At 36.3% G+C, this 24,135-nt stretch overlaps 1 protein-coding gene across 1 annotated transcript in view; it reads right to left on the minus strand.

Moving 5' to 3' along the window:
• Positions 1 to 24,135, minus strand: part of TTC29 (tetratricopeptide repeat domain 29) — an 85,647-nt gene that overhangs the window by 17,467 nt on the left and 44,045 nt on the right. The window contains exons 5-6 of the mRNA XM_035899196.1: positions 18,164 to 18,376; positions 13,307 to 13,392 (exon numbers count right to left, since the gene is read on the minus strand). Coding sequence (XP_035755089.1) covers positions 13,307 to 13,392; positions 18,164 to 18,376 — 299 coding nt within the window. The remainder of the gene's footprint in view (positions 1 to 13,306; positions 13,393 to 18,163; positions 18,377 to 24,135) is intronic.

Raw genomic sequence — 24,135 nt, forward strand, 5'->3', positions numbered from 1 at the left:
CTCAGATTTCCTAGTTCTTGATGGAGTTTTACTACATGCAGTAGGACAAGGCTCTTATTTTTTAGTTATATAAGCTCCGTGTGCACAACAAGTGGCATTTATTAATGTGCACTCCGCTATTTATCATCTCTCAAGTACTTTCTTATCAGTTCTGTTCTCGTGTACACCAGCATTGCATCCTATACACGAAGGTCATTGCCAATTGAGTTACCAATGCAAAAGATACGACAAAAAGAGAGTGCGGGCACCTCAGTTAGGAACTTGTCACATCAGTTCAGAACTTGCCCTAAGCTGAATGCATACTCAAAGGTGTCAGGGCCTGCAGCGTGTCCTTCTAATGATCCAGGCTGGTAACAGAAACACAAGCATTCCAGAAACAGTTCTTGGGTTTGCATTTAAATCAGAGGACCTACAATGTTTGTCATAGTACCAGAAAACCTGCCCTAAGCATATCAGAAGGTTTCCAAAATTTTATGTACTGGACTGAAAATCGCTCCTACTTTAAACTGGCCTCTGCAATATTAAACTAGGACACAGAGCCTCTAGTGGTTACTTATCTAGCACAAAAAGGTTAATTAGGCACCTAAGGCTTAGGCTGCTGTACTTTTTTTCTATGAAAGATCTCACAAAGCCTAAAAAGTACAGATAAAACCAAGGAAAACCCATAGCCAGAGTAGCTGAAGTAAAAAGTTGGTTCACTGCATCTCTGCAACAGCTGCTAGAGAGAAGTAAGTAAATAAATAAAGCCACTCATTCATATTGATGAAAAGTGCTCATTTTGGTCCCAGGTTACTACTACTCTACACAAATCAGATGTTGCATTCTAAATAATGATGAAAAAACAATAATTGTCTACATGAAAGGAAGGAAATCTTGATAAATTAAAATAGAAAATATATTCTTTATGTCTGTATTTCAAATAACTCTTCCAGCTTCAGCTACGGTGTAGGGAGAGAGAAAGGAACTCATTCTTGATGGAAAGGAGCTGTGCAGTGCCCCTGTATGCTACAGTTGCCCAGTAGCCATTTATGTGGAGGAAATGAAGACGGGCCTCCTCACCTATGGTTCATGCCTTACCTTCAATGTTCAGGATAGAAAAAGAAGAGAAGGCAGGGCAGGAAAAAAATGCTGGATTGACACGTCAGCATTAGAGGATTTCACCCAAAGTCTCTTGTAATTACAGCACACTTAATTCTCGTTTAAAATGAAAAATTATAAAGCTTACATGCTGGCAAATTGAGCAGAATTGACACAGTGATGTCTGCCAGAATCTGTAAGCAGCCTGAAAACAACAAATGGGTGGAAAAACTTTCCTGTTTATTTTTGTGGGATGTGAACAACTGGTCCATCTAACTGGGTTCTTATGAATACCACGTAAGAGAAGGCATGCACATGACAAGAGAGTATTGAGTGGGCCCATGGCTGGGCCAGTCATCTATGAGCTCTCTGACAAGAGGATAAATATTGGGAGCATACATCACTTAGATCTAATGGAATTTATAGGCTCCCATGAAAGTTTCTGTACCTTTAGACAGACGTATAGCCAGAAACAGGTCTTTTATTTATATAGTTTGGTCGATCTGTGCAGAGGACAGTGACATCCAAGGAAGAGGTGGAATGCATCAATAATGAATGCTAAAAACTCCTACACAAATGTGCGGTTTTGCTGCACTTGCAGTCTTAGAGAATACAGCTGTCATTACACAAACAAAAAGGATGGAAAAATTGTTTTAGAAAACAGAAGTCTTCTTATTAAGGTAGCATGCTTCTGCTTCATTATTCTATGCTAAATACTGTGCATTAAAAGGTCATCTTGGTAATTTTCTTCATGTTAAGATACGTAAATAAAAATATATAACATTGCATAAGGAGATACTGAATGGGACTGCATAAGAATCTACACTGATAGTGTACATTACAGAGTGGGTTTGGGTATTATATGAATCTGGCTGAATTTCCTTCACAAAACTCAGCCAAAGTTTTCAGGGATTTAGAGTTACTGAAGGGGCAAAAAGTCATGGGGTTTTTTTGTTGGTTTGTGTCCTGGGTCTTTGTAAGTCTACTGTGGCTACAAATTAGTTACAGTGTAAAAATAAAGTAACAAGCTCTGCTTAAATCCTCAAAATAGAGCCTGTTTGTGGTATAGCTCTTGCACTAATTCTCTCTATATAGGGGTGAATTTCATGTTTACCTCCTTTGCCAAATAAAATAGTAGTCAGATCTCAGGCCCAGATTTGCTTCTCGGTTATCTCAGCATTATGCCAGTGCAACGACCCTCCTGGGGTTATTCCATTAATATAAACCAGATACACCAGCTCCTCCCTCAAGACTCCCCCTCCCCAGAATCCCACCCTTTATTTTTTAACGTTATCACACCTGTACTTCTTTTATACATAAATAAAAACATGTACACACCTCATTGGCATACATCAGGGACTCAGACAAAAGGACATAGGCTGTGCTAAACATTGATACATTTGGGGATAATGAACAAAAGAGTAAAAATCGAAGGTATGAATTTATGTTGAATAAAGAACGTCTATCCAACTCAAGATAAATGCTACTACCAGTACTTCATTATTTTGGTAAAATACATTACTCTGACAACAACATGATGGAATAATATTGGTTTATAATACTGTATCTTTAAAAAAACACAAACCCATACTTCTACTCTCAGCTTTGCACTTGATATTGTTGTCAAACTTTATTGGAAATACATTTATTTTGATTTCTGAAAATCTAGCTGTGTTTAGCCATTTCACAGCTGGCGAGCAGTAAAGATGCTTCTGCCTCATTTACAGATCTTGAACATGAATCAGACAATCAGCTGGAACATTAGTCAAAGACATCACTAGCTAATGATTTCTGACAGGCGCTGCAGTAACAGGCTAGGGCCCAGCCTGGCTAGCAGCATCTGACAGCATTTTCCTGGAGCCAACAATAGGAGTTGGTAGACAGACAATGCGATCGAGTGAGACTGCTGGCTTCATACCACTTAGTACGTCTTAAATACTTCCAAAAAACATGCATAGCTCTGAGAGTCACTAAATAATCACTTCCATACAGTCCAGTGAAAATAAAAGACAGCAGAGCTGTATGCATAGGCATCTTGCAGTTCAGTGAACTCTCTCCCATAGCTCCCCAAGAAACACATATTGAAAAATGCCTAAAAAGTGCAATCTCTATTATCATAATTTGAGTGGTTACATGCCCGCGGCCATCCTGAGTAAGGTCAAGGAAGAGTTTCGCAATACAAACCAGATGTATTCTTGTTTTGTGAGAGAGGTTGGACAGCAATAAGAAAATTGTACCGTTCACATAACGTATTGATAACAATAAGCAGAGCTCGTTGATCCCTGGAAAATACTACACCAATATCAACAGAATGGCAGGCCACACCTTGTTCAATGCTAAGTGTATTCAGGCACAGCAAGCACCCCAGGCAGCAGCAGCACAGCGTTCTCTCTGCGTGCTCACAATTAAGTGCTACTGAAACTGGGTGCCATGCTGAGAAAAGAGGGAGGAGTCCCTGATTCTCCAGAACTGTTAGTTCTCCCTCTTTTCCCACAACTGACATTCACCAAGCCAAATTCTGTAAATGTGAATGCTAATTCCTTGCCCTTAGCCACATTCAATTACACTGGACTGCACTGTTTTGATAAATAAATGGAAAAAAAATTAAACCAGAAATGGAAAAACTTTGTCACTGTTCCTACAGAGATGGAAAGAATTTGTCTGGAATTGGACAATCTGGTCTGTTCCAGAACTGCTCTTCCAGGAACACGGGTATTCAGATAATGCACAGCATAAGCATGCATCTTGGAGCAAGGGAATCAGGGACAGCGAGGTGGGGAGGGATATAGAAAAATCCACCCATAAGTTTGGCCAAGTCAAACATCGAAGCGGAGCACCCTTGTTCAAGACCTTCCCCAGGTTCTTGCCGGGACATGGCTATCGCTAAGGTGTTGCTTGGTTAACACTCTCCCCGAGCGGCAACGGCTCCATCCAGTCCCCACTCTTCCCTCCCCTCTTATACTAGGCTATCAAGTGCAGTGTTTACCTTGCTGCTCTATAAACTTGCATGGCAATACATGCTTCAGGTTACTCGTGTCCACATCTGTTTGAAGGATTACAGAAGGGAAGACAAACATTTCACTCATTCCTTAACAGTCTATCAAGATAAGACCTAGGGGTTTCGCCTGTATCAAGTCTTACTTGTATGCTTTGCATAACATACAGAGTTTGTACGTTTTGCTTCGATTCTGCATGGATGATATGTAAATATAAGTAACTGACTGAAAAAAGTTCTTTTCTGCAGAGACATTTCAAACTTCTGTTGGCTTCCACGTGGGCAGGAGTTCACCCTGTATGCTTCATTTTGCTACACAGGCAACTTAAGAGATGAAATGTACAGACGATAGAATAAAAGTTAACTTCTGTTCCCAACCTTCCTATTTCTTCTGTATTACTGTTCTTAATTCTGGCCTTCTGTGCCACTAACAGTTATATTAATTCTGATTCTCTACACCTACAACTTCGTAGGAATGCAGTCTTCATTTTATTATTTACTGTACCTCATTAAAGGATTTTATTAAAATAAATTACACACACACACACACACCCCAAACCAGCGAGGTCCTTCAGAGCAAACCCCTATGCAAATGTTAAAACCAGGTATTTTAATTTGTTATTATTGTACAATTTGAAATCTTTATTGTAAGAGACATTAGTTAAGGTTGTTGCAATCTTTATTTAGTAGGGGAAGGTAATGTTCCAAACCAGCTCTTGTTAAGATATTTCTTCAAAATAAAGCATGTCTTAACAGCCTAGAGTGAAGAAGCTTCATCTGTTACCCTTTAACAGCAATATAAGAGGAAAAAACAGTTTATGTATCCTTTCCATCCTGACAGATGTGACAATAGCTGGAAACACTGTGCCTGCCAAGAGCTTTTATCAAGTATGTTATAACAACTAGTAATAAGTGTAAATAATAAATGGCTACGATCTTATGGGAAACGGTGGCAATACTAAACAATTTTTGGTGCTTGCTGATGGGAGTCTGCTAGTCTTGGAATTCCCTGGCTTCCCAGTAGAGTTTTGGCCTGACAATAAACAACAGTTTAATACTTTATCTAATCCCAGCCAGGAGGTAAGTTCAACAGCAAGCTTTTGCAGATGTTCACATCCAATAATCTATCCATAATTGATGAAACAGGGAGGTCAGATGTAATGGTTGCTACTATTCCAGCAACAAATAAATGGTTATTGACAAAACAAGGCAGTGTGGCGCTGAGTGCTGAGCAGTGACAAGCATGAAACAGTGCTGAGACAGAAGTACTGATGTGAATACAGCCCTTCATCTTGAGAATTCCTCAACGTGATGTGTGGCACAAGGGCCACTCTGACACATAAGCAGATGGAAGTGACTTGTAAAGGAAAAATGAGGTTCTGCAAGTACATAAAAGACAAAGGCAGAGGCGGAGAAAGAAACAAGGAGAAAGGGGTGGACAAGACTGGAAATTTGGGTAAGTGCAATAATGTGAATTGTTCAGAAATGTTTTTTTATAGCAGCACTGTGATCCAGATGTCTGGTCTGCTTTTATCACACTGTTGTGTCTACATGAATGTACCTGCCTGTCAGATTGCTGTAGCCTCCTAAGACATTAATATCGTACTATATGCATGTGCATGCCTAAATGCCCATTACTTCTTAGACAAAGCACCTATAAATATTCTGCTTCATGCTTATTGATATCTTCAGTCCGCCCATGAACAGATATTTTTAATTACACAAACTTTTCCTAGCTAAGAGCAAACAAACAAACCCTTAAATTTGCATAACACAATGGAAAAAACTGCACAGAGACATTTTTTGTATACCTTCCTGGTTTAAGGTAGTTAAAACCCATTATTTTTCTGCATACCTATATGGAAGTTAAGGAAAAGTTCTCATTCAGCTGAAAACCTCATTCTCTAAGTTTTAACCCATATAAGAAATATAGTAAAAGGATTAATAGACTGTTTTTATTGACTGAATAAAACTTGAGTCATTTACATGCAAATAGACACTTGAAATCTTTTGCATCCATTTCAGTGCTAAAAGATAGTATTTTTACAATGTTTACTGTGCAATATTCTAATATGAAAAACAGCAGAATGAAATGGTGGCCATTATTGCTATATGTAGTCATAAAAAGATTTCAGACAGAAATATTTTAAATATTAATATTACTAAAATCACTTAAAGCACCAAGGAATGTTAAATCGATTTATTTAGAAGTACAATTTATTTCACACTTTGCTACCAATTCTTTTGATCAGCTCTGAAATAATACATAAGCTGAAAGCAAAACAGCAAAACAAATTGCTCCTAGCAACGAAGCAGCAAGCTCTAGGTTGTGTACTGGCATGCTTCAGTGTTTTAACTTCTCAGCTTATTTATCTATCAAAGGATAAATTCCTTAAGACCCAATGCCTGAATCAAGACCTCCCATTCTCCAATCGAACCATCAATGGTTCTGATCAAGCAAAGCTGTTAAGCATTTGCTTACATCTGAATATATGAATTGTCCCCCTGAAGTCAACAGGAATAACCGAATTGAAATTTAAACATGTATTTAATAAGTAAATTGCTGTAGCTTGAACTATACCAATTTAAGAAACCAATCTGATTTTAAAAGCCTTACATTATAGAAAATTTTTTAAAGCCTGTTCATTTGAGCTAAACTATACAAAGGAAAACAAAACCTCCCAGATTATGAATATATTTGCATTTAAGTACTGAAATTCCTGAGTTTGTACAGGGTGGGTACAAATGTTTCATTTCTCAAAACACATAAAAAGTCTGACTTCTGTAAGTCTAACAGAATTAGAAAATTTCTTATACAGTTTTTCAGCCATCTGCTACAGCCCTGGGTGTAATATGTGTAGTTTCACTAATGGACACACGACTGACAGTTCTTAAGATCTCTCACGCTATTGTTTCTCAAAAAACATAAGCTACAAACTAAGACATGCTATAACTATCTTTTCCCCTCAATTATATACAGCATTTAGGTTCCAAGGTTTAGCACACCTAAGCTAAAAAGCCAATAAAGTCTAAAGTCCATAAAGTAAATAACCTCTATAACATACAGTTGTACTGCTTTGTCATTTTTGTTCCTAGCCTGTGGGAATGAAATGAGTGGAAACTTGTATATCAGCAGTTATTCAAAAAAAAAAAAAAAGTGTATTTTATTAGCTACTCTAAAAAAGTTTCAGTACAGTAAGTAGAAAATGTCTGCCTAAATCACATCTTTTAAATGACAGAAGACAGTTAGAGTTTCAGAAACCTCAGTCAGGGCAAGTGGACGAACTGTAACTTTATATCCCATAAACCAGACACTGTAGAGCTGTGGTCATAATCCGGCTCCTACCTTGCCTGGGAAAGCATAAGGAAGAGCCATCTCCACTGGCCATACCTAGCAGAGGATATGCAGAGAATAGCAGAGATTGTTCCATCCCATCAGCTATATCAAAAAGGTAGGACCAGAGTGAAGGCTCAACAATTGCCAGCTGCTCTGCCCTCCAATGCCTTGGTGAAGAACAGATGCAAAGATATTTTTATTCCTGTGCAGAGCAGTTTAAGGAGCTTTTATGGCTTTGTCCTCAATGTTTCAACATGTTATTGCTAAGCAAACCTCCAGTAAGGGACAATTTGCTTCTTTTCAGTTCAAACATAACAGCTAGCAACAATTTCATGGAAATGATTCAGAGTCATACAAAGAATTCTCTTGATCTTAGGATATCTATTATTATTATTAATGCAGAAGCATGTAAATATTCTTATTAATGTTGCACTGCAGCCCTCTCCAGTTCTTTTGCAAACTCATACAGAGAATGTATTCATACATCTTTTGGGATGTATGAATGATTTAAATTTAAAATTGTAATGAATGAGATGAAAGTCCTCCCATTTATGGTGTTTTGGTAGCCAGTCTTATGGAACATGAGACTCCTGAAGAGTAAGGTTAATATCAACAAGTTACTACTGCATTAATTTTCATTGTTGCTATGGGAAAACATGGAAATCTGATAATCTGATTTGCTTGTCATCAAGTAATAGATTTTTTTTTTTTACATATTTAATTTTTTTTCTCATGATCTATGATTTTTTAATAATTTGGCTACTGTAATTCTGCAGCAGCACTGCATTTAAGAGCGTTTTCTTACAAAGGGTATTCATGTGGTGCATTTATCTTGACAAAAATCCAGTTTACTGAGGGGAGTTTCTCTGATGGCGTTAACAAAGCAAAATGCAATTTGAACCACTGACTCAAAAGGAAAATGATACCATGTTCCAAGGCAATTGCAATGGACACCATACTACTGAGGGGCAAATCTGTGCTATACAGAAAAGTACCAAATGAAGATAGCATCGTTACATCTCTGGGCTACTCAGAACATTTTCCCTGTTTTTTTTCAGGTTTTCAAGAAACTGGCTAAGATAGAAAAATTATTATCTAAATTAAACCAAGAAGAAATCCTTCCTTCACTAAGAGACTGTTAACTTTCATATGCAAATACAGTTAGAGCTTTCTTTCACTTTAAGAATTAAGTGCTAAATTAACAACAAAAAATTAATTGAATGATCAGACATTCAACTCTTTCCTGAAGTTTCAGATCTTTAAGTTTCTCACCACAAATAATTTCTAGTTTCTTAATTCCATCAGTATTTGAGTCAGTATATTTTGTCAGGGCAAAGTTCACTACCAGTACTAATAGTTCCCATGTAATTCTGTTTGTACTGTCTTCCCCAATGCCCAGCAGCCATAGGATCTTTCAGAAACATGAAATTGATTTCAGTTTCAGACTTGGCTCACTAATTCTAGACCTTCCAGAAGAAAATCTTTCTCTGTACATAATCCATTGTCAGTGTCAAGATCAATCAGAAGTGCCAACCTTCAAAGGTGACTCAGAGTTTTGTCTGTTTTTTTATTCCCCAGATATGAAAAATAAAAAATTTCTATATGAGTACAGTTTTAGGAACAATCTAAAAATCACTTCAATAAAAGTGAAACCTCTAGGAATGATGAGACCTTTTCTTAAACTGGTATGTTAAACTGCTTTTTCAAGCATGTGACAACATTTGCCAACCTGAAAATGTTACACTTCATTACTAATGGCTAAATATCCCTTATAGATGAATAAAGGACAATCTGGCTGATTTAAAAGAAGGACATTTGTAATAATTTCTATTGAATGGTATCTTTTGATGTGCTTTGCGAGTCTCCATTCAAGTGTTTCTTTTCATAGTATCAGTAATGAAAGCTTAAACCTAAACTCTGTGGTGTACCCAGACACCATTGACAGAAAAGTGTCTTGAAGTCCAGTCCTCTAGCAAAGCACTAGAATAGTAAGCAAATCTCAAAACTGTGCTCATTCTTCTCAACCACCTTTCACGATGTTTGGGAGAAAAAGAGGATAACATTCAGTCTACCTTTCGGAGTTCTTTTTCTTGCTAAGAGCCTCCTTGTTTCACCAAGTTCATAGATATATATGGGCATAATCTATATAATTAGATATAATAGATATAATGAGATAAAATATACCATGCATACTAACTTCAGAATGTCTGCATCCCAGATACATTTACTTATATTCTCTCGAGTTGAGACAAAATTTTCAGTTGCTTTGACATACACTTTTTCAGAAATTAACTTTATGGCCATAAATCACCTCTGATTACTTTAATAGGGTCATTTCAACTGTGAAGATGTCTTTTTAAGTTCATAAATTTTCTTGATAATTTTATGCCTGTGGCTTGTATATCGTAATTCTGACAATTCATGCACATAGCATTATGTCATAAATTACCACATTTATTTTGGCATGAGTCTCAGTACTCACGAACACTGCCTCTATTATTTAAATATGTAACATATCTGAAATACAAGATTCAATATCCAAAATAAAGGAACACTTAGAGAAAACCTAATGCTCAGACAGAGAAAAAACCCTTGATGCCCAACTCTTTGAAGCATTCTTGAAAGCCCAGTTTAAAAAAAATTCCCCCATCAAGCATTAGATTACGATACCTTATGCAAGATTCCTAATGATACAGAAGTGTTTCACTTAATACTTATCTGGCTATACAGGTCTGAAGAAAAACAAGTAAACAGTAACTTTTACTTTAAAATTAGCCTAGATGGAGACAAAATATGTAATGTTTAAGATAAAATCTATATAACGTGAACTATTAATATTTTGTGTCATATTTTGTGGAAAAGCCATTAGGCTTGATTATAAACCAGATGATACGAAAAATATTATGAACATACCATGCTGCTATTGAACATAATTAGTTTTCAGGCTTTTAAACTTGCACACATTTATGTTTTTACATCTGAGTAGGTCCACTGAAATCAATCATATATGTAAAATAAAATTATATCAATTTATACAGATTATACACCAAATCAAATTATGCGAGATTATACACCAATTGCCTAGCAAATAAAAAAACCTCACCTTCTCCAGCAAAACTAGCCCACTTGATACAAAGTGACCGCGTATTTTTGATATAATAGGCTGCAGCTTAATCATTTCAACCTTTAATTACTGCATCAGATAATGAATATTTTGAACATATGCTTCTCCACTCTGCTAGAAGACATGAATGAAAGAGAAACAAGTTTATATGCGTGCTCCTGTGGGTGTGTGCTGGGGGAGGGAGTCGCACACTGAACGGCAAAAGGAACCAAGTGGCAACAATTGGAGGAGACGGTATCTGTAACAGCTGCTCCTTTCAGATTCCCCTAGAAGGAGACTGCCTGAGGTGGACCACAGCACAAAAGGATAAAGAAGATGAAAACTGATGCAAAGCAGGAAAATAACTGCTGAGACCCCTGAGCCTACACCCGAATAGTCCCAAGCTGTGTGGCAAGACCTCTTTAGCATGCTACAGAAGCTGGTGATGAACTACATATTACCATGAGGCAAACTGGCTCCTAGCAGTATTGTCTGCACGTTATGTGTAATGATAACCACTAGTCCCCTGGGAACAGGATGCAATGATTTCATCTCTGTAAGCATCTGAGCTCCCCTTGGATACAGAGACCATTAAACTGGGAACAGAAGGGTAAATTTTAGGCAATGATTTCTAATTGGAGAGCGAAGACAACTTGTGCTCAACAGTACTGTCAACCACTGATATTTTACTGCTGTCTGTATTGATCACCATTAAGGACAAAAGGAATTAAAATTTTACCTCTTTTTCTTAGTCGCACGACACACACTGTATTTTCTAAATCAAAGTACTTCACAGGTTTCTTATGTAATATTATTGGAAATGCCATTATATTAGGAAATGCCACTATATTATATTATTTACACTGAAATGTATTGGTGCTTTCATTACTCTTAAAATAACATTTTATACCCTTAACATAATGTATCATTTATGTTTTGTACTACAGAGACTTTCTCTTTTAACAAAAATACACATTGCTTTCCTTACCTGTCAGGTGGTTTTGTAAGACTAAAAACAATAGGCACAACCTATTATGTACATATTTTAAATTAATACTAGTACGTTACAAAATTCAAGGTTTCAGAATCTTCCTTAAAAAAATAGTAATTCTGCACATAACAAAAAGAAATGGAACTTCCAAATGATTGCTGTAACTTTTTGGCAGGAGGCATGGGGGAGCAATGAAGGAAAAGGAGTAGCTATAAAACGTAAGCAAAATGGATCCTGAGGAAACAATGCCAGGGCATCTAAAGTTTTTAACGCTTTCAAGGGTATTTTGATCCTTTGTATATCATGGAGACTGTACAGTCTTGCTCATTAATTAATTTCTCCTGTGATGGAGAGCTCAAATATGTACATAGGCTTCTTAATATTTAACACATTTGTTTATCTTGCTGTTCTCCTTCATTCACACAGCTTATTGTTCCTCTCAGAAACTTAACAGAAAAGTTGATCGGATAAGAATGCCAGGACACTTGTCAGTCTAAAACCGATGCAGATAAACTTCATTACAAAAAATTCTAGTCTAATCTGCCATACTGTATTCTTGGAAAAGATCAAATAGCCTCTTCTCACTGCTGTTGCAGCTATTAGATATAATCTTATAAAATTATATGTAGCTTTTTAATTTTGAGCATTTTCAAATTCAGCTGCAGGCTTTGCAACTGACGTGAGAACAGGTTCCCACTTCCCAGCATTCAGTTGATTTATACAGAAGATAGGCCTACCAGCATTGAAGAATTATATATAAAGATGGTCAATAACTTTTGGAAAAATCGTATCACAAATCATTAAAAGCATATAAGAGGGTATTTCAAGACAGAAATCTAGAACCCCTCCTACACTGCAGAAGCCAAGCAAGCAATATTGAAACCCATGCTGAATTCACACTGTGACTTCTCTTTGTCTATTTCTGGAAGAAATAAAACCACAACAAAAAACCACAAAGAATGACCTCCATAACACATGTTCACTAATAAAATACTGAGTCACTGGAGTTAAAGGAACAAAAAGAAATAGAAATAGTAAATATCCAGCTGATTAATTGCAATAATCATTGACAAAATATTCAAATTAATTTTCCAGAGAACATTTTTTAAAAGGAGCATAAAGGACTGTGACTTCTCTGATGACTGGCACAGACAAAACAAGTTGATGCTTATCTTTCCTCCCAAATGACCTGTGATGAACTAGAGGAACTCTCCTTCCACACTAGAATTCCACATGTAGAATTCTCATTGTCTTAGAATTATTATGTATGGGAGGCTCAAGAGAAACATGAGAAGAGGAGCTTGAACTCAAGTATCAACAGGAAGGATTGCATCAGCAGTACAGCTCTTCATACCAAAAGCAATTCATATTTCTTCTAAATTCCTGATGTTCTGAAAGACTCAACATGTGAACTGATGTATTTTTAATTGTTGCTCACAAACATACTATATCAAACTAGTTTGCAAAACTGGTGTTTTATAAAAAAACCTAACTAAATAAAACCTGGTTTATATATGTATGAATACAGGAAAAGGAAAGCTAGTTACATATAACCTGAATTGTCAATTTGTATTACTTCTAGATATCCAAGCATGGAAACCTGGACTCCATCAGTTCTGGAATTTATTGGAACCATAATTGCTTAAGCCACACTGATTCCTGTCTACAGACCTAAATACAATTATAAGAGGTCTATGAGCCAAGTCTCTCCAAGTCTTTCCCACTCTCCAAAATGCCCAAGAAGATACTGAGGAGGCAGAGAAAGACATTGGGAAAGCTAAAGCAACTTTAAAATAAACTTACTGATAATGCTGTCTGTTGTTCTCCAGCAAAATGGTATGCTAAACTTAAGCAATATGCAGCTTCTCCTTCCATCTTCATATCACCTCCTAAAGAAAGGATTAAAGTTACAGTTACCAGAGCATAATCTGAACAAAATTACATTAGTACAGACAGTTCTTGCAGGTTCTTAATTACAGAGATGTTTAAATACTGTAATAAGTTTTTCCTTCTCCTTTCCCTTGCCATTTCTCTTTCCAAAAATGTATAATGATAATTAAAAATAGACACTGTGGATTTAAATGAAGTTCAACAAGAAAGTTCAAAAAAGTCAGAGAAAATATCTTCCAGTAGGTAATGCAACACAAGCAATTTAACATGCTGTAATGTTCTCTGTCATGAATAGTTTAATAATACATTGTCTTCACATTAGAAAATCACAGTAGCCTCTCTGTATATTTTCATATATAAAATAAAAGTAGCTACAAATATATAACAGAACCTAACATATAAACACAAAATCTGTGGACCCATACACTTTGCCAATGTGACTCTTAGTGAAACACCAAGAGAGAACTATCAGTACACCAGGTTCATATTTCGTGTTCTCATGATTATTTTGTAAGCTACTGTAGGCTAGAAGAGCTAAAAAAAAAAAAAAGGGATAACTTATACTTGCAAACAGTCACCATACAAAATTCTGCACAGGCAGTTGCTAACTGAGGTGCATCACACTTTTCCATTCCAGGTTTTATTTCAGTAATACTGATCTAACAAACACTGCTTACTGGTCTTTTTATATTGCTCCCTCAATAGAAAATCACCCATTCAATACTGAAATTTATATAAAATAATTATATAAATGCTTACTGTATCACACTATAATCACAAATTTCCCTCCAGAACATGAGTACGTATAAAAAAATTGTAGGTGAAATAATATTAAAAATAGCCAAAAAATACAGTCTTTCTGTTGCTCAGTATCCATCTGATCAAACACAATAAAGAGTGGAAAATCAACCTGAAGTGTAACTGCATATCAAGATATTTTGTAAAATGCATAATAAATATAGTTGCAATGAAAATGGAGGTTATCTACTTACAAAGAATGTATTAGCCTGACAATTATGTCCAAACACACAGAAGCCTACATCTACTTCTAGAACTCTCTGAATATTATAATTGCTGAGGCCATATCAATGCTCTATCTATAGCACTTAATATGTTATGTAAAATTATGAAAAGCCTGTAACTCAAAAACCTGTTAGTCTTTTCCAATATTCAATACCCCTTAAAAGGCTTAATGGGGCAAAAGGATACAGCAATACAGTTTCACAGAGAAATAATATGTGAAAAGTTGCTAGGGATATAAAAAACTTCCTTCCTCATTTAAGAACAGTCTGAGAATCTGAAGTGGGCAATATCTAATCATAATTCACGTAATATATAAACATAGATGATGGTCCAGAAGGCCAGAATGGATAATACAGATGGCAGCCAGAGCCAGGTTTAACTAAATTGTTAAATATGGGCTTCATAGGTAGAGGCTATGGCTCTGGAATGTGGACTGGAGAACTTGTCTGCAAGAACCTGTAAAGCTTAAATTTAAAGAGAACAATGGCAAGTATAGATTGCATAGGTGATATTTACTACAGGAAGCTATGGGAAGCAATTGATTTGAATTAAGGGCACTGGAACATCTGCCTGGTCAAAGTTTTAGAAAGTCATCAGATCCATTTTGACAATCTCTTCATTCCCATAAGTTTTCACTAGCAAGAGAAGGAAGTTGATGAAACTTCATCGGCAGTCCTTCTAGTTACTGGAGTAAGTGTTAGCAGCAGCAGTTTTACTGTAGCTGTGACTCAAGCATGTCTTCTAGTCAACAGCTGCAGAAAAAGCTAAAAGCTTGTGTTTCATCAACGGATGCAGCTGGAAAAGACGGAGAAGGTTTTGGGTAGACTTGTCCTTCTTCAGCTGATTAACTGAATTGGCATTCCCAGTGTTTGGGTACATCCTCTTGAAAGAAAAGATCTAAACAGGCAACTCACAAAACAGATCTACTAATGTAAACTGCAGATAAAACCAGGATAGGTTATTTAGTGGTTTAATGAAAAGAAAAAGTTAGCCAAATACGATCATATACCCTCACACATGAAACATTTGGAATGGGAAGAATTGAATTCTTGCCCCCAAAGTCCTGTTTGGTTTATTCCCCCAAAATTACCATGTAAAAGCATTTAGATTTAAAGTGGGGTTTTAAAATGTTATTCTTCATGAGATAAGGCAAAATGAGAAATTTTGGTTCTTCAGAATTAATATAACCAAAGACAATATAATAAAAAACCTGAAATAAAGATAATTCACTGACACTTTTTAAAATAAGAAATGGCAAAGTTCACATGGGCTTAGATGCCTGAAAGCTTGTTCATTTTTTCCAAAAGTATCTACTGAAAAATAAAGATATTTCTTTTGAGGAACTTGCCTTGGCTTCATTCAATACATTTTATACTTTTCTATAGATTGCTGTGTTATACTATCTACCTGTATAGTCATACATTTATTTGCGGCAAAACTTATTTTAAAATTCAGAAAATATTTTCAATTTTTTGCCATTTTTGATAGTCTAATTCTGTCTGTCCCAACCACTACTCAAAGACTGGCTAATAGATTAAAGTTGAGCATACATTATTAAATTTAAAAAACTAATGTATCTCGTGATAAATGTTGAATATTATATATTAATTTTATGTGCAATTCATATGCAAAATATGCCCCTTAAGGAATACCATGAAAGGCTCTTGAACTGCTGTACATGGAAAAAGATGATTAGTTGAGACCTTCCTTCTACTTCCGAGAAGCACTCCAGTAATCATCTAGGATAATCATATAGGAAAAGTAAGTCTGTAGAAGTGGAAATTTAACAGCATTTTTTGAAAAAACAAGCATTATTAAGATTTCTGAAAAATCTGGAAAGTTATCTGTATTTTCCTATACTCAAATTGTAAGATTCGCCTTCTCTTTTCTGTTCCCTCTCATGTGTAAGAAATGTTCCAGATCATGGTATTTCTAGCTGATCAACATCTGACTTGACATATAAAATTCAAATGCTATTCTAATTTCCCCCAATTTTAAACCTATTCACATAGGGACAAAGCTTTATGCAGCCATTATCTAGAACAAGGCAGCAATCAGGGGTAGTCAGCATGGATTTAAGGCAGGGAAACTGTGCTTCACCAACCTGATAGCCTTCTAGGACAAGATGACTGGCTCGGTCGATGAAGGGAAAGCAGCGGATGTTGCTTCTCTCAGTTTTGGCAAGGATTCTGACACCATCTCCCATGACATCGCCATACACCAGCTGATAAAGTATGGCTTAGATAAATAGACCAGGAGGTAGACTGAAAACTAGCTGAGCTGCCAGCCTTCACAGGATTGTAAGCAGTAGCATGAAGTCCACCGGCAGGCCAGTCACTAGTGGTGTCACTCCGGGATCAATACTGGCACCAATCTGACTAACAACTTCATTAATGACCTGGGTGGTGTGACCAAGCGTACCCTCAGCATGTTTGCAGGCAATACAAAATTGAGGAGGAACGGTTGATCCACCAGGTAGGTGGTTGTGCTGCCATTCAGAGGGACCTCAGCAGGCTGGAGAGATGAACAGATGGCAGTCGCATGAAGTTCAGGAACAGGAAATGCAAAGTCCTGCCCTTGGGGATGGATAACCCCAGGCGCCAGCCCAGGCTGAGGGCTGACTGGGTGGAAAGGAGCTTGGCAGAGAAGGACCTGCATTTCCTGGTGGACAACAAGTTGCCCATGAGACAGCAATGCACACTCATGGCAAAGGTGACCAACGGGATCCTGGGCTGCATTAGGTAGAGAGTTGGGAGCAGGTTGAGGGAGGTAATCCTTTGCCTCTACTCAGCACTGGTGAGGTCACCCCAGGAGTGCCACATCCCATTCTGGGCTCCCCCATACAAGATAGAGGGATGTAGTGGGGTGAGTCCAGTAAAGGGCTGTGAAGGTGACTAAGGGACTGGGAGAGGCTGAGGGAGATGGGACTGTTCAGAACACAGAAGAGAAGGCTCAGGGGGGATTTAATTAATGTCTACAAGTTTCTGATCGGAGGGTGTAAAGAAGAGCCAGCCAGGCACTTCTCAGTGGTGCTCAGTGACAGGACAAAAGGCAACAGGCACAAAATGAAATACCATCTGCACTCAACAAAATACTTTGTTATCGTGAGGGTATTTGAACAGTGGAAATTGTTTTCCAGAATGGTTATGGAGCCTCCACCTGTGGAGATATTAAAAACTTGACTGAATGTAGTCCCAGGGCAGCCTGCTCTAGCTGTCCCTGATGATCTCCAGAGATCTCCCTTACTACCTCAGCTATTCTGTGATTCTGTACCTTTTTTTACTTCAGGTTTCAAAGTATTTACATGTATTAAGGTATACAGAGGAAATCTTGTTTTCCTATGATAGAAAACTGTTTTTTGCAAGTACCAAATAACAATGTAGAGTGAGAAGGTAGTGATCCAGCAGATAATATCACTCAAAAATTGTCAAATCAGCAGTGACTAGCCAATCAAAATCAGTGAGCTGAGCTTCCATCACTGACCTCAATTCCTGATTATGGGTTCACTGTTTTATTCTATTATTCCCACATGGTTATTTTTTTGGAGATAAAGCGTTCAGAAATCTAAGATTCTTTGTTGTCAGCGAGAAGGCATTTCTGCTTTAATGAGATCTGGAAGTGTATTGATAGTATTTGTCTTTGAATTTCATGGGAAACAATCACCCAGTCAAACATTTGACAATTTCTTGGGAAAATCATGGCATGCACATCAAATAAAAGAATGTGAAAGTGTTATTTTCCACCTACCTTCTTTTGCCATTTTTAAAGCTTTTATTAGCATTTTGATGGCCTGTTGGTGTTGTTTATTTTCTAGCATTTTGTCTGCTAGTAATGTATAAATTCTCCAGAGATGCTCACATGCCAGTGAATTGTAAGTACAGCCTGTCTCATCCTTCCACGTCGAACCCTCTGTTAGCTGATAAAATGCTTCATAATGCTCAGCAGCTTTCATGACTTGACCTGAAAAATGCCATTTACGCTAATTACAATTAGTGTAATCAACAAAATTTTAGAGAGTTATTAGTCTGTAATAATTTTGTTATTAGGAAGTAAGTTGCAGACAATCATTTAACAGATTTTTCAAGAATCTTCGATATATGACTTATAGATCACCAGGAAATACTGCCAAATCTCACAGTTACCAGTAATACCATAATTTAAACTGATCACATTTTAAATTAGCTTTCCTTTGTAGATTCACAATGTTGGGGGTGTGTGATCCCAAGGATACAAAGTCAGAATTTTCTTGAAAATACATCTATTATAGATTCATGAATATAGCCTCTGTGGAATTCATATTTCAAAATCATACCTATGCATAAATAATCACAATTCAAACTGTTCGTCAAGTTTCTTTTTCCATAATGAAAACCTGTGCTGAAAGATTTGGAATGTGGAAAAAGAGAGGTATACAAACTGTGGCAAAAAACCTCTTTATTCAAATAAATTAACTGGTGAAAAAAGAATTATCATGCAAAGTAATTTATTCAACAATTATTACTAGGCCAACTCTGCTGAGTTTATGTAGTAAATTTACTGGAAGAGCATTAACCACTAATAGATTAATTATTGAGCCTGAAGTAATACACTTTAAGGTCTTCAAATGTAACTACTCAAACATCTTTAAGGCAAAGGAAAGTTTGAAAGTTCAATCCATTTAAACATGAAAGTAGTTCCTCCCTCCCCTCTACCTTCAGCTAGATTTATCTCCGTGTACAGATGCAATCTAGATTTCCATGCTTTCTGGACAATGGAAATTCAAAGCCCCTTGAAAGAACAGAAAAGCTTTTCCTTATACATAATGGCTACAGAAAAACTGCTGGGAACCAGGTAAGATGAGACCACTTATACACACACACACAAAAGGCATTCTGGTCACAGTACCTTGTTTTACAAAGAATGTTCTATAGCAGGGAGAACTGCAGATGTGACCCTTCCTTTGTAAGTTTGTGTGTGTGATGGAGAAATCTTGTCCCATAGATCATCAATATATCAATTATTATTTCTATTAAAAGCTAAACAAGCTTAGTTTGTTTCAGATGTGTACACAGTTTGCACCTCTTCTGAAACACGATTCACAAGGAATGATTAGTGCTTTGTGGACCGTTTTTACAGCGCTGCATTCAAATTACAAACAGAACCAGAAAGGAGAAAAGTTATTTCCTGATTGTAGGAAAGGAAGGGAGAGAAGCTTGGAAGGGACCTTCTTTAAGCATTCTGAGAGAAAACAAGGGGAGTTCCCCAGGCCTCCAGCCAACCGAGAGGCAGCAGAACAGCTATGACAGATTCCTCTTATTAACTTAATTTAGATTTGTCTTTTGCATATGTTACCATTTTATAACTATCCCTTCAACTTTGCAATATAAAACATAAATTTAATTCTAATAAAGGTAAGAGTTATTTTCATATTAAGCTTCCCTGATGATTAAAATAAGTTCAACTAAAGTCGACAAGTGCAAGATACACCTCTTTCAAAGAAGCAACTAATTAAATGAGTTTCACAGACAAATCATTTTAAGGGTCTACAAGCTATGATTCACATAAGAGTCCCAGAGGAAACAACAAAAAGTGCTGAAGAGTGAAATGCCAGGCAAAAGGGGAGATAGCAAGCTTTATTCACTTCCACTCTATCTAGGGACAGGTATTAGAGAGATGGCCTGAAATGCTGGAAAAAAATCTTATTGCCAGAGTAGCTATCAGATCCTCTAAACAGACAGGAGAAGATCTATACATTCTTTCCAAAATATCATATACTGGACATCAGACTGAACAAGTAAAAATGCAAAGTGAAATTATCATGACCAGTACAAGCTGTTTAAGGATTCATTGACAGCACACATAACAGGAAACAGATGTAGGCTTGCTAAACTGGATGAAAACTTTTGTCCATTCTAAAGCGGCTTCCAATTTGAGTTTGGGTTTCTGCCTATCCAGTCCAGCTAACTTGTCAGGGCAAGCCCAACTCAGAAATCAACAGAATTCCAGTTATCCAAGTTGCTAAATGCAGATTTAAGATATTAATTGAAGAACTGCTGTTGGCTTTGTGACAAGTGATGGAAAGTTGAGTTGAAATGTAATGTTAATAGTTAGATCTAGCATTTTATCCACTTGGGTATGCATAAGCACAGACTCCTCCTTGGAATTCTCCCCGAAGTTTATTAATCAACTGATTGTCCTTTCAGAAAGGATATTGCTATACATTTAAGTGATTTAGTTTCACTACATGTGTAATAGATTCTTTAGAATAATAGAGTTTGATTCACATGTAACTCAAAAACTTCTAGTAAGAATGGGAAGCAATGAATGAATTAATGGTATCACCTGAATACATAATTTGAATCTGAACACAGTATCCGAGTTTCTCCTAAGACTCTGTAACATAGTCTCTCAATGGGACACATCATTTAAGTAAATAATACATGCAACCTTCAGAACTACTGTTTAGATTGTTAGAACTATCAGGTATGGTAATTCTTACCCAGGCTTCCTCACTTGCAGTATCCCCTTGAGAAAGTTTCTGTCAGACTAGAAATTGAACTCATATATTCCATGTATCCCATAGTTCTTAAGAGTTGACCTAACCATAAGAGCTGTGACCTGACATCCTTTTTGCCAGATCTCAGTGAAGCCTCTTTAGAAACAATCCATCTACATCAAGCTTCAAAATACAAAAGCAATATAATCTTTTTGATAGTATTCAAATGGAACTAAATTACATTTGGCTTCACTGAACTACCAAGAAAGATTATGACATAAAAAGTAATGCAGTCTGCTCACAGAAATACCAAAAAGAAGATGTCGAGCAAAAAAATAAAATACCTGCTAGTTTTCTAAATGAGGGAGAGATGGAGTTTCTGATCTGAAAGCCCTTACATGGCTTGGAATTTGCTTATTGAAGACTCTTTCAAGTAATACTAGCTATTTGGAGACCTCTCATATTCATGGAAGGTAAAACATTTTAGACTTTGGAATTCATTCCTCCATCAAAATAATCTGAAATCCCTAGTTCCCATTGGCAGATGACATATCAGCCTATTTCTTTAATCCATAGTGTTTATGTGAACCTCAAATGTTGTGGAGAAACTCATGTCTTCAGGGGGGTGGCAAGTTTATTCACTGTCACGAGCCAGTTCAGTTGGAACTGATCTGGCCAGTGTATTCCAATTTTTAAACACTGAACTACTGCAACTATTAGGCACAGACATAGGCAGATGCTGTCTGAAAATCTTGAAAAACATTAAAAGAAAGTCAACTACAGGACATTTCTAAGAGGAAGAGTGACATTAAAAGAAAGTAATAAGTCAACTACAGGACATTTCTAAGAGGAAGAGTATTTTTTTCTCACCTGAGTAGTAACAAGGCAAAGATTTAAATGACTTTATTATCAACTGAAAGAAGCAAAAAAAAAAAAAAAAAAAAAAAGAAAAATGAGAGGAAAAACAATGAGCAGGAAAATAACATGGAATGGTTTGTAGAAATGTATCTTTATATCTCTAGGAATTAAAAGAGAAAATCTAGAAGGTGTTTCTAGGAAATCAGTATTTGAAAAACCTATTTGCAAAATGTTACACAAAGCAGTATAGATATTTTCAGTTGGCAACATTAAGTGCAACTACATATTTCTTTTCCCAGTGCCATGCAGACATTAGCTCTGTGTATACTAAATGGAGTTTGAGAATCTCCAATACTTTTTCCCTGTTTATAAAAGGAATCAAAACCCAGAAAATTAACTCTTACAACACCTATACTACCACTACTAAAATGTTATAGTTCAGTGTAGCTCAGGGCATAACAAAAGAAACCATATTAGCAATAGTTTAATCTTAAATACGGAAGGTAAACATCACAATGTAATTTTGGGAGTAAAGAATCAGTTTTAAGCAATTATACAAGACATTACTCTGCCACTAACTGTATCAAATTTTAGGAGTTACTCTTATTTTCATAGCAACTACATACGCATGCACAAAGATTTGTGCTACAGTTTTCACCGAGTTGCTCGGAAGTCAAAAAAAAAAAATCTATTCATTCAAGCAAAAGAACTCAATGTAATTTTGTAAATACTGAAGAGAAACGTTTTTACATTATCTAAAACTTCTTTTATAATTCCCCTTCCTAAAACCCACTCCAAAAGTATACATTTGTTATATCAAAATAGATATCAAACCAGAAGGGGTATATATGGAGACTACTATTTTGCTTTTTTTTTTTTTAAGTAGAAAGATTGACTAGATATTAACACAAATGGGTTTAAATGTGAAGCTGCCATAAAAGCAGGCACATAAATGTAATTCTCCCAGCCGCTATTTTGATGCACATTTTTGATTCCATGAATATTTTATGAAATGGCCCAAACTAAAGCCATATAACATTCCTGCATTACTGATGCTTGCGCCCGTAAGCTACAAACATTAGAGGCATGATTGAGTGCATTAAAATGAACTCATTCAGCAGTGCATTGATTACTTGAAGGAGAAAAAAAAAAAGTTACTCCCACTTAAGAAAACAGCACACAAATCTGAAGTTTTCAATACTGAAATTAAAGATAGCAAATTTGAATAACGTGGTATTTAATAAATAAAGGCAGTGCAAAACTATCTGGAATTCTCTATAAGCAGTCCTGACATTAATTAGGTGAGATGTTAATTAGGTCTACAGATTGCTTCCAGTAGCGTACAGGTAATTTAAAATGTCACAATCTGCAAAATGCAGTGACTGACCTGTTCTAGCTCCATGCCTCAGCAATACTGAGAGCACCTAATGATTTCCTTTTCTATCAGCTCATGCATTTACCAACAAAAATAATGCCACAGAAACAAGTGCAGAAAGAAGTGCCAGGGCTGTTAGGTACATTTCTACAGCAGCACTAGTACAAGTAGAAAGCACATTTCATTCCAAATTGTAAACAGTTGTTGACGACTTTAGAAAATACTCCACTTTAGCTTAAAACAACTTCCTGAAGGAACAGTAAAGCTTTATGTATATTATAGTATATTTTAATCTAGAACTAGGACATCTTTTGTAATCGGTTATTTCCCTGTACAACGTGGACATAAAATCTGCTTGAAGCAACAGTTAATGGTAGCAAAAAAAAAGAAAAATGTTATTACTATTTTAAAAGACATAGGCTAATATTTCAGTTTAACTGCTCGAACTACTTGTATTATTTTTAGTTTCCTATGTTCAGTTATGATAATTATGGTAGCACTATTCATGCTGAAATAGTTAAGAATCTGTCACAGTTTCCAATGTGAGCCACTGACTACAGAGGTTGTTATAAGTCTTTAACAGAGATGTGTTGGGAGGTGGAACAAAAAGCTCACAAAAATCATAAAACAAGGCTCTCATTCAGTAAATAGTTGAACCACCCCAGACTCCTGAGGGAAAGTGAATTGTACAGAAGTCACTGTGATTGATTTCATATGCAAGGACCTGAGTTTAATGTGCCATGTGCAAAAGCAAGACAAAAATTGTGGAAGAGTTTTAAGATGTCTACAAGATTCCTCTAAAACACAACCAATCATCAGCCAACAATCAAGGTGAGTATTTTTTAAGATAAAGGAAAAAAAGTTATTTTCATTTACTATACAGGAGCTGATAATATTTTTCAGAAAGATTCCAGAGGGAGTTTTTGCAAAGTGACATAGACAGTTCATCAGAATATTGTAATGCTTGTGCTGGCTCATCATGGGGTGTCCTGACAACTTCCCCAATTTGAC

Source organism: Egretta garzetta, unplaced genomic scaffold (assembly GCF_000687185.1).
Source record: "Egretta garzetta isolate BGI_Z169 unplaced genomic scaffold, ASM68718v1 scaffold258, whole genome shotgun sequence".
NCBI lineage: Eukaryota > Metazoa > Chordata > Aves > Pelecaniformes > Ardeidae > Egretta > Egretta garzetta.